We start from the raw sequence: 11,724 nt of genomic DNA, 5'->3' as shown, positions 1-11,724 counted from the left end.
GAAGAAAATATGGTAAAAGAACAGCAATTAAAACCACAAAGCATGTCTTATAATAAACTGGTATTGAATGTGACTTACATCTTGAAACTGAATTGGTGGATAATCAGCTCACGTCCAAATTTTACACATCTAAAATTGTGCGTATTTTCCCGGTTAAAGGATTTTTTGGGAGGTTTCTCCTCATCGTAGTCAAGGGTTAAGGACAGAGGATGTCGCACCTTGCTCATATTAAACCTTATGAGGCAAATTGTCAGTTGTGAATATGGGCTATACTATTTAAATTTGAAACTTTTTAGCTACTGATGAAATATACTGTGTAAAATTACAACATATGTATAATCAAGGGGACTTTTTTAACCGACATGTATGTGGTCACGAAAAGGTCTGTCCCTCTAACTCTGTGCCCTCTCACAAACCAGGTCCACAAAGGCCCCCCAAGCTCATCTTGCTTACGGTGCAAATCTACCATTTAACAGCTTTGAACTGTGATTTGCTGACCAGCTGCTGACTTGTGTTTTTATCCCAGTGGCCCATTGCCATTTCACTGGTGATTACACTGCTAAAGAGCCCGAGAGAGCTGGACAATGCCTGAGAGCTTTACGTGTCACCAGTGTCATCGGCTGCAAAGAATAGGACGAAATATCTGCCTATTTACAGTGTGTGTGTGTGTGTGTGTGTGTGTGTGTGTGTGGAGACTTTGACTGAGAATGCAGTGGCTTTGGTGCATGTGTGACACTTTGCAGTCTCAGGGTGTTTGACAGTTGCTACAACTAGACAGAAGACGCTGTTTGTTGGTTTGCCAACAAGGACTGTGATACACCTCACCGCTCCCACACACACACATACACACTCACACACACATGCACACTCACACACACTTGATGGTGTTTGCCTGAAAGACAGCCTGAGTTTGATTGAGTTACAAACTCTGGTATGTTTGCAATGAACATCCTACCACAACTATGAGTCAAGTACAAGAAACATTAGTCATTCAGCATGTGGTGTGTCATCTGTGTGCATCTGTGTGTGCTGCAGGGACTCACCCTGTAGCATCAGAGGTCACATGTGTCACTTCAGTCACACAGTGTTGGATGATTAGAATAAAATATCAACCATCAAACAATCACAACTCTCACAAAAGTGGTTTTGAAAGAAATAAACAGCCTAATCCACATCTTGCTTTTCACAGCTTAAGTATTTGTCCCAGAGTTTATAAATGTGATGTTTGTTTGGCCTCTGAGTCCAAACACTCAGATGTCAGAGCCTCTCAGGAGATTTCAAAGTGCCAGCAAGACTATTTTTTTAAAAGAAGGTCCTAAATGCATCACAAGCCATTTTCAAACATGATTTTTGTCTTTCACATTTGAAAAACAATGGACAAAGGAAAACGTCCTGAACACCCAGGCGAGGGGTGCCATGTGGGTGGAGCATGCATGAGGCAGGTCATGACGTAGAAATTCAAAGCCTTCGTCAAAGGTTCTCGAGTCTCGTTGTCTTTCCAAGTTGAAATCTTTACCTGCGTTTTCTACGTGTATGACAACTCTGTTTCATCCTGAGATGTTTGTATTCCTCCAGTTTTGCATGTTTGAAACATCATCAACACTCCCAGTCACTCACTTGGAATTCTTCAGACATTTTCATGCTGAATTCTCACATGGGTTCAATGTCAGAATGTTAAGAGTGACTGACACACAAACAGAAAATTAAGTTAAGATTAAAAACTGTACAGCTTGGCATGATCTGAGTTACAGAGCCAGGCGAACAGATGTTTCATGACGTCACGAGCACGTGAGGAACAAGTTGTTTAGGTATTTCTGGACGATTCTCATGTGAGCATACATGTTGAGTATTTCTCTGATGTGTCTTTTAAGCTTTTCAAGCTTTTACAACCTTGTTTCAAATTTTACACGACATACTGACAAAATTTACCTCTGAAATGGGTTCAGTACATTTGCCCTGAACATTTTAATTTAAAGGAACATTTTAAACACTATGAGAATTATACTCATTTGTCAAGACTTACATGGAAAGGTTGAGACATAGTTTGCAGACAGTTACATTCTGGTGTAAAAAGCAAACAGAGCTTATGATCTATGGGTACAAATCCTGAGAATGAACTGGTGAGGAGGCTGCCATGTCAGAAAAGTATGTTGTATAATTCATCCTCCTGCATCCTTCTGAACAAAGAGACATCTTCAGCAGCAACCTGTGAACAGGTTCAATCAGACAAGAGGAATCTGGTAAGGTCAAAGTAACACAGACTTTAGCTTCATATTGTGTGTAATTGTGTGTGTGTGTTGTCAGCCGTGTGTTATGGTGATGTTGTTATGAACAGGACCAAACAGTAGCCTGGCAGGGACAAAAGAGAGCGACATAGAGAGAAGGATGCAGAATAGAGGGATTAGGAGGGAATTGTCACCACAGGATGGACACTGATGTGTCATGACTTGTTTTTCATACAAAACTGAAAACACACAAACACCACTCTGTGACAAAACACACTGACCGTATTTCCCTCTTGAATCCGGACTGTTAAAATTGGAAATAATAATCAGAAAATGATAATAAAATGAAAGAAGCAATCTTTAGACAGCGCCTCTTCATTGTATAAATTGCTGGTCACCTACTCCTGGTCCTAAATTAATACAATATTTGAAATAAGCACTGGGATGGAACAGCTGCAAATGATTTACCCAAATCCTGATATCCACCCTCTTCAGTTTGAGTGGTGCAGGTCGCAGGTTAAGTGTTCAAAGTAGCTTGGAGAAGTGTTCTAACATCCCTTTCTTTCCCCTGAGGTACCACAAGTATCCATGTTTGGTCCCATTCTCTTCTCAGTAAACATCAAAAAGCCATTGGTCCGTCCAATTAACTTCTCACAAACTTTTCTCTCCACTGCCGCGTTAATGATGCACAACTCTACCTTCAGATCTAAGGACACCACTTTAATATCTCAAAATGGAGGCTGGTGTTCCAGCTATGTCAGTTTCTCAGACCCAACTCCTGGTGATACTAGGCAGTCTTAGAACACAAGTTCCTCCTCTCTCTTTCCTTAGAAGTGTACAAGAAAGGGCCAACACTTGATCATTGTGGAAACTATTGGATTTTCTGTCTGTATGCTGGGATTTGGCAAAATACTAACAAAAGTTAAAATTGTAAAATATTGAAGATGTGGCCATTACGAATGATGTTGTACCTTTCCATGTGAGTCTTGACAAATGAGTGTACTTCTCATAGTGTTTACATTTGTCCTCTTAGGCACCATTACACGTGTGATTTTTGGCTGTCCCACACAAAAGTTGAAAATGGTGAGAGATACATGGTAAATTCTTTGGCTGTCAGATAATAAAACAAATCTATGAGTGAGAGTGTGATGAGACTCATCCACTGACAGACCATTTGGGCCTTTAAGAGACCAAGACAGACGGCGTATGCAGATAAATGACTGCATATGAAGGTAGATGACAACTCCCCAAAAGTGAAGCCAAAACAGTTTGTCCATCCCTCGATCGTGAATGTGATATCTCAGGGAAGCCGTGAGAAAAAATGTCATGGTCAAAGGTCAAGTTCACTGTGACCATTGTAGTGAGAGAAAGAGAAAGTGATGACCTTTTATATCCCAAAGGTCACTGTGAAATCATAATGTTCTGCAATAACACTTTTCTTACGAAAAATGGCTCAGGAGATTGTGACGTTATCTTCTGCAGTTTTACTGGTCGGCGGAGGCATAAAACCACAAGGAAGTAATTTTTTTCAAATGTTTTTTCCACACCTGAACACTTTTTGTAAAACATGTGTTTAGGCAGGATTATGACACTTGACTATTTGCATTTCTCACCTGGAGGACTGAATGTTTAACAGTCACGTGACTAGAATGTGAGTAACAGCCGGAGGCTTTACAGCAGCAAGGGGAGAGTGGCCAGTCCGGTCTTGTCCACCACACCCCACTCAGTCAGTGGATTATGGTCGTTATCTGTGGGGTTTAGGTGGTGGGTGGGTGGGTGGGGGCCGCTGCTTCTACAGTAGGAAGCAACTCGTGGTTTGTACTGTGCTGCACTGAATTTTTCAAGTAGTACATTGACTCAAAATGATATATACCTACCTTAGAAGTTAAAACTGAACTAAAATGAAAATATAGGTCTGGAGTTTCTTTAACATTAGAAATGAATTAAAGGGTTTCTCTGACGATAAGGCTACTGGATGACTTTAATAATAGGATGTCAGACATACGTACTCATTTATAGTAAAAATCTTTTTACAGTAACAGTGTTGTTATGGATGAGGGGGGGGCTTTATTTCTTATGGGATTAATGAATCAGCACCAACCATCAGAGTAGAACAGGTTTGGTAGAAAGCTTTGCACCAATGGATTTTAAGTTTAAAAAATCTTCAATGGTACTTTTTTTTTTTCCTTTACTTGCTGTAGCCTCTCTCCAGCATTTTCTGCTGCCCCTCCCCTGACATTTCCGTCATGCAAACACTGTCAACTGCACGCTGCACCTTTTACAATAATGCAGCCATTTACAACACGCTGTAAGAAAATACACACGTGTCCTGATCGGCATCTACGAATGGCATATTCAAGGCTTTAGTCATAAAGCCACGAGGAATCCTGCCAGCCGTCTGCAGCAGTGGAAGTTCCTGTGCAGAACCTTTTAACACTTCCAGTATATTTCTGACATTTTTCATACAGATACAAGTTTAAAATGTGTGTTTATATGACATTAAAGTTAGTTTTACACTTGATATTGAACTTACTTAACAATCTGAGAAAAATAATGCCTTAACACTGTTCCTAAATCAGTTTCACACACAAACAAACATAAAATGCCTCCATACTGCTCCAGCCCAAATGTCCTCTGATATCCTCCTCTGGAGCCACGTTCACGTTTGCAGGCACACAAGTGTTTGTTGACTCAAACACTTCACCCACCCCTCCATCAGCATAGTGGTGAGTAAGAAATGAGTGAATTTTCATTTTTGGATGGACTATCCCTTTAAAACTCCCCCAGAGTTGTGGCTTTGCTCTGCTGCTCTGTCTTGATGTTCAGTAATACTCTGCTTATGGAGACTCTGTGTTGGAATCTGCAGTTTGTAGTATGTGCATTAACTGGTGTTATTCTTTCATAGCATCACCGTATTGTGTTGGTTTAACCTGGGTCAGGAACAGAGCCTGGATCATGTTGATCCATTCATACTAACAGAAAACAGTTTTTTCGGGGCCACTGCCAGTTCATAGGTACGTCATTTGAATTATGACATTGTGGTTTTTGTATAAAGCATCTGAATACAGGCTCTGAAAGTGTGGAGGATGTGAGATTGCTCTTGTCTCAATTTGTAGGATCCATAACGTCTAACTCGTCGACAACTGCTCCACCATTCAGAACAGGCTATACCACCTCTGCCTTAAGCCCAGTGGGCACATAAAACCTTCATGAACGACTTTGTTTGAAGTACACCGAGGCCTTATAGCGCCTGAGATAGTTGTGACTAGCCGCCCTGAGGCCAAATCAGCTCTTCAAATAATCAAACAATCGTCCAATCAGCACCTGCCAAGTCCAATGAGGAAAAAGTAGGAAATTACTGTGCATGTACAAACACGATCTCCATGATTTTATCTGAATTAAAGAGGAATTAAAGGTTTTGACACACTCACAGGTTTGCACAGCTATCCTTATCAAGACTTTGCATTGACTTCCATTCATTGTGGACAGCCTAACCTTAACCTAATCACAATTCTCATCTTACCACTAACCTTAACTAGGACCTCAGAAATAACATTTCACCTCATTAGGACCAGGCTTTGGTCCCATGAGGTCTACTGGTCCTGATAAGGTCAGTGTTTACACTGGAAAATGTCTTATAGGGGTAACAAAACGAGCACACACACACACACACAAACACAAACACACAGGGGATATTTATAACCACTGATGTAATATAATATGCATGTACTGATGAATGTTTCCCTTACACAAGTAAAATTTCAATGCAGGTTTTTACTCTCTTAACGACTCCAAGAATCAAGAATCTGAAAACTTCTGTCATCACCAAACTTGTATGATAATTTGGCACAAACCAAATCATAAATCATAGGATCATAAATCATAAACCTATTTATGTTTCTCTTTTTCACAAGTATAATTTCAGTTCAGTGCTCTTTAAACTTTGGATTCCCAGTAACAACTCTCCACTGGTTTTGTTCTGGGTTGCAATCTAAGAATTTGAAAACTTCTCCCACGTCTTATCTGATCAAATAATTCTACGTAAACCGGTGAATGTTACTAAACCAGGCTGAGCTGAGTTCTTGTAACACGTCTTCCCGGGTCTGTGTGAAGAAAACTGAAGTTTGTTTTAAGAACACAAAAAGCAGTAGTAGCTGGAGGAACAGTTAATTCATGTGAAGCCATTTTTTCCTATTCGACTATGAGACAGAACTCCTCACTCTGAAATAACACACACACACACACACACAGTAGCAAATGGGACAAATCCGACGTGAACTCCTATGTCTATTATATAATCAACCTCAAAAACTAAAAAAAGCTTGTTGAGCCACACGTTGGATGTGCCTGCAGAGACACAACCCACCGGATCACACACCGATGACGAGCACACAACACGGACACACACACTCTTACAACTCCTGCGTGTGTTGTGGGGAAGCTGTGGAACTTTAAGAAATTAATGTTTAACATTTAAAAGGAAAACTGGGCTCGGAGCGTGAGCGCACACGTGCAGCTCCGGTGTGGACACGTGTGTGGAGTAAGGCGACGGTGAATCGCGCTTTACGTAAATGTTACTACCGTCTTTTACGCAAGTTAGAAAGCAGCGTAACGTCGAATGTGCAGCTGATGGATGAATTAATGGGACATGGGCTGCATCGTGTTTAGTTGTAGAGTAATTACAGTGAAACATTATGTTCTGTGACAGACATTTAACGAGTTAACGTGATTTGATGCGTTCAGAGGGCGAGACCGACGTCATCGAGGGTTCCGTGAGGCGTTCACGATGATCAGAAAAAAAGGAAAAACTCAAGGAAATGCAATAACCCTCGTTTCTAGCTAACGTTAGCCTGCACATACTGTGTTTTTAATCAACAAAATTGTTTTGATCAATTTCAAATTCCTTTCGAATTTGATATGTGGAGGACAATGGAAGTTGAAGCTACACTGATACTCTACTTTAGTCAATTTATTGTACTTTAGTGGAATTCTATGCAAGAAGGGGTGGCCGTGTAGATATATAGCTGGACAAAATGAGAAAAATATTTCCATTAAAAAATGGATAGTGAGCATTATGTCATTACCAAGGAGGTTATTGTTTTTAATCTCTTGGTTTGGTCGAGGCAGATGGCCGCCCACATTGAGTCTGGTTCTGCTTGAGGTCTCTTCCAGTTAATTAGGGGAGTTTTTTTCTCTCCACAGTCACCAAAGTGCTGCTCATTGTTGGAACTGTTGGGTTTCTCTATAAGTCTTGACCTTCAATGTAAAGTGCCTTGAGATAATGTTTATTTAGATTTGACACTATACAAATAAGATTTAATTGAATTGTTTGTTATTTTTCAGGATTACACAAAACACACTCCAAAGAAAGATTTCCATCAAATTACCCCGGGAAGAAATCATTTTTCTCAGATAATAACCAAAGGATATTGATGAAAACTCACAGGCACATTTAAGGGACTGATATTTATGAGTGTGTGGAAGTTGGTGCCAATCCAAAGGAAAATCTGGATCTAGTGAATTAAAATGTGGCTTCATGAGGGGACTGTTGGGCCTTGGTGGAGGTAAGGTCCTTGTTTACTTCTGCTTCAGTAGAAAACTGGATTTGTTGGATTAGTAAATTATTTTTCAACACTATATCAAACCAGATTAAACAGCTAATTTAAAAATTACATCTGGATATATTTGGTAACTGAAAGCACTTGAGTGTGTTCATCAAAGTGGCACTTTGAGCTTGAGAGGATTTATGATCAGGCAGCACTTGAACGCAGCATCTCGATCTGGCCCAAAAGCGCGCTCCCGGCTTTACGTGGCTACGCCCCCTCTACACTGTACGTGCGCGCACCCTAGTATCGCGTGGTGGGGATCATCCATGTTGCTGCTGGTGCTGGAGATAAGGTTGTAATCCTGAGGCCCTCGGACACGTTTCTCTCTTTTTCTACATGTTTCAGCGCAGCGCCGACTGCCCCGCGTCTTAGGCTGAAGCTCTGCGGCGTAGGAGCGACAGAGGAGCGGCACTCACCGCCGAGCAACTTCACGTTCCCCGAAATTGAAGGCGAATTTCGGGCCGGGGGGGAGGAGGACTGGTAATCCTGAGGGGGGAAGAAAGACGGTGGTGGGAAATGGCCACTCAGGTGGAGGCTCTCCTGCCTGGCAATCCGCTCGCCCAAGCCGAGGAGCACGGGAAAGTGGCCCGAGGTGAGCCCGAGGAAGAGGAGGGCGGACGGGGCGACGGGGCCAAGCGGCAGACGGGTGTCGACGACCAGGGGAGCAGCTCCGGCGGCGGCGGCCCCGGCCAGGGAGGGTCCCCCGGCGCGGAGGAGCAGACCTCCAAACAGGCGACGGAGGAGGACAAGGGGGGCTGTGACAGCGAGGACAAGCAGACCGAGGAGGGGGTAACAGGCAGCAGGAAGGAGTTTACTGAAGCTCCCCCGCCCAAGGTGAACCCGTGGACTAGGAAAATGAACGCGGTGACCGTGGTCAGCGTGAATGGACAAGCACACCACGGTGCGTACCCTCCCCTACATGTTGATTTCTTGGCTGTCAGTGTTGTGTCGGTGTCTGTGCGTCCAGGTGTGGTCATCCGGGCGGCTGTCACGGTGGGGAAGAGGATCACATAGTATTTAATGTAGGGAAATTAGAGGTAAGGGGGTGCGTAAACAATCCCTGTCTGTGCTCCCTGTAAGCTGGTTCTATTTGGAGTGCATGCACCCCCCACTCTTCCTCCACCTCCTTTTGGCGAAGGCTATTCCTGAAGTTCAGGGTGGCGGTGTGGACCCACGGGTGGCTGGTTGCACAGGGGATCACACCCTTTTTAAAAAGCACTTTAAAATCCTCCACATAACTCACATGACTCGTTATATCTTAAAGTTAAACCCCTCTGGGTTGTTTGAGACCCTTTGTTGCAAGTGAGGAAATGTCCTGCACCACTATGGACGTGCTGTAGTGCAATGGTTAAGTAGCTGCACTACATCCCACCAGAGAAGCTGAATGCATTCAGAAGCAGAAAGCCTTTTTACTGAATTCCAGGGTGGCTGGTGTCACAAGGGATCACACCCTTAAAAACACTTACAATGCTCCACAGAGCTTTTTATAAAATCTAAATGACCCGTTTGTTGGCTCTATGCTGTAAACTGGGGGTTAAATAACAAGATAACTGATATTAACTGATATTAACTGCCACTTCTGCTCTGTTTGAGACTCTCAGGAGGAAGTAAGGAATTGTCCTGCACAAATATGGACATGTGCTGTGTGAAGATGCTGCACTCGTGTCATCACACCCGATGATGGTTTTCATTGTGGTCACTGGTTGCATTCCTCTGCTTCTTGAAATGTCTCCCTGCCGTGCATCCCTCCTGCAGTGTCTTTAAACTTTGCAAAGTGGGAGACAACGGGACATCTGGCTTGAAAACAGTCCCCATGTTTAGCTTGTCTCCTATCACCCCCACCCCCCTCCTCAGCCACCCAGCCAGTCAGACCTGACCTCGCGCACACTCCCTGTGTTACCCAATGTTTAAACTGGTCTTTACTGTTGCTAACACGTTTGTTTTCAGGGCAGGTTTCGAAACACGCTAATGAGACAACCACCTTAATGCATCAATTAGCTGTAAACACACGATCTTGGTTAGTTGTGTGTGTGTGTGTAGCGGCTAAGCCAGCTAACAATAGCGCACGCACACACTTCTCTGGCCTAGTGTGTCGTCCAGCCCTTCGCACACATACACACACACACACACACAGAGAGAGAGATGTTAGCTTAGCTTCCACGCTGCTACATCCCACCTCCACCCACCCTGTTTAAAACGCACACCGCCCCCTGTACGTCTTCCCAGCATCGATTCCAGACACCGCAACGCCACCGATCATTAAAACATCACATTGTTAAATCTCTTTTAACGAAAACGAGCTGGTTTGTTGTGGGGCGTCACGTGTTCACTCCACGTGTTCCCCTGGTGAAAGGCATGGCCGCTGTTAGCTTGTTAGCATCGTGTGCGCCGCATCCGCGTTAACACATAGAGCGGATCGTCGCTGTGGGTTGTTGTTTGTGGGCCAGTCCGATTGTTTCGTGGGTAATAACACGGTTGTCACGTCGTGTGGACGTCGGCAGAACAAACCGGGCCCCTGCCTCCCTTGTCCAATCCATGCTAGCTAACGTTAGCATGGGGAGCTAGCAGGCAGCGTCATCATGGCTTCTGCATGATCTCACTGATCCCAGCGGAAACGTTGTAGATGGTTATGATTTGTAATTAAAATGCACATCGAGGGAGGTGTTTTAAATCAAGGGCTCATTGATCGATTATTAGGAATGATTATTGGTGATGCACGTGGAGCCGCTCTCCTCCTGCTGCTCTGTCGGTGCATGGTGGTTTCACGTCTCCTGAGCCATGTGTGTTTTTTTCATGTCCCGGACATTGTCAGGTTCTGCAGCTTGTCAGCGGTTTGTGCTGCCTTTTTGTTTGCAGGCGGGTTTGTTGACTGTGCTGTGTGGACTTCAGGGAACAGCCTGTACCCTGAATCCGGACCAGTCTGGGTGGATGTGGTCCAAAAGCTGTCACATCAGCAAAGCAAGCCTGGCTGGGAGCCAGAGGTTGAGATAACCAAGGCTCCAGTGTTTCAATTCAAAGACCAAAAATGGTTCAAATGCAACTTATAGGCTGATTGTTGATCATGTGTTTAGAGCAGCGGCTACATTTACCCCCTCGTGATTATTTAATACAAAGTCATGTTAACAACAGGTTAACATGATCATGATCAATCAAAGAAGTGTGGTACTCATCAGAGATTGTTTGACAGCTGTACTAGGAAAAAATATCACAATTGCAAGTTTAAAATGAAACATAACCTTGAACCTCAAAGTTTTTTTGTTTTGTACATGGTGGATCATTACCCCCTTTATATGGAACCACTGGTTAAGAGCAAACAGCCTCTCTATTGTTCATGGTTCAGCCAATGATTTTGGAGAAATGTGAACATTACATCTGAAATTGATCCTTTTTCATGTCGGTTTACCTTTTTATAGTTACTTGAGTCATTCAACATACTGTCACATGTCTGAAAACCCCCCATCGCCATTTTCTAAATCCCAAGTAGCTTGGTTCAAGGAACACTCTTTATTTAGTAATCACAAATGAAAAAGAACAAAAACATAACCTCCTGAAGCTGAAATTAAAGACACATTATTCTTCTTGATAATTACCTTAAACCATTATTTAATTATCAACACAATTGATGATTAATTCTATATTGATTACTTAAGCTAATATTGACTAATTGATACAGCTCAGAAAAACTGCTTGATACTGTAGTGAGTGTAGACTGAGGTGTAGCGACACTCAAATGTTATCAGGGTTTTAAAGTTATTTCCTAAAGAGATCAGAGCATTTTCTGTAAAACTCAGTCTAGCGACATTTATTTTTAGATGGAAAGATTCAAGCTCTCCAGCAAAAATTTAAAAAGTTTTCTTTTTGTCAGGTAGGCTGCTCTCTAATCAGTATTGTGT

At 42.9% G+C, this 11,724-nt stretch overlaps 1 protein-coding gene across 5 annotated transcripts in view; it reads left to right on the top strand.

Moving 5' to 3' along the window:
* The first annotated feature begins 8,060 nt into the window (after positions 1 to 8,060).
* larp1 (La ribonucleoprotein 1, translational regulator) overlaps positions 8,061 to 11,724 on the top strand; it is a 47,465-nt gene continuing 43,801 nt past the window's right edge. For 2 of the 5 annotated variants that reach the window (XM_034605761.1, XM_034605763.1), the window contains exon 1: positions 8,061 to 8,732. In XM_034605761.1, coding sequence (XP_034461652.1) covers positions 8,348 to 8,732 — 385 coding nt within the window. In that variant the 5' untranslated portion in view covers positions 8,061 to 8,347. The remainder of the gene's footprint in view (positions 8,733 to 11,724) is intronic. The other 3 variants (XM_034605759.1, XM_034605762.1, XM_034605760.1) reach the window with 2 other exon arrangements.

Source organism: Hippoglossus hippoglossus, chromosome 14 (genome assembly GCF_009819705.1).
Source record: "Hippoglossus hippoglossus isolate fHipHip1 chromosome 14, fHipHip1.pri, whole genome shotgun sequence".
Lineage (NCBI taxonomy): Eukaryota > Metazoa > Chordata > Actinopteri > Pleuronectiformes > Pleuronectidae > Hippoglossus > Hippoglossus hippoglossus.
This window is presented reverse-complemented; position numbering and strand designations above follow the sequence as displayed.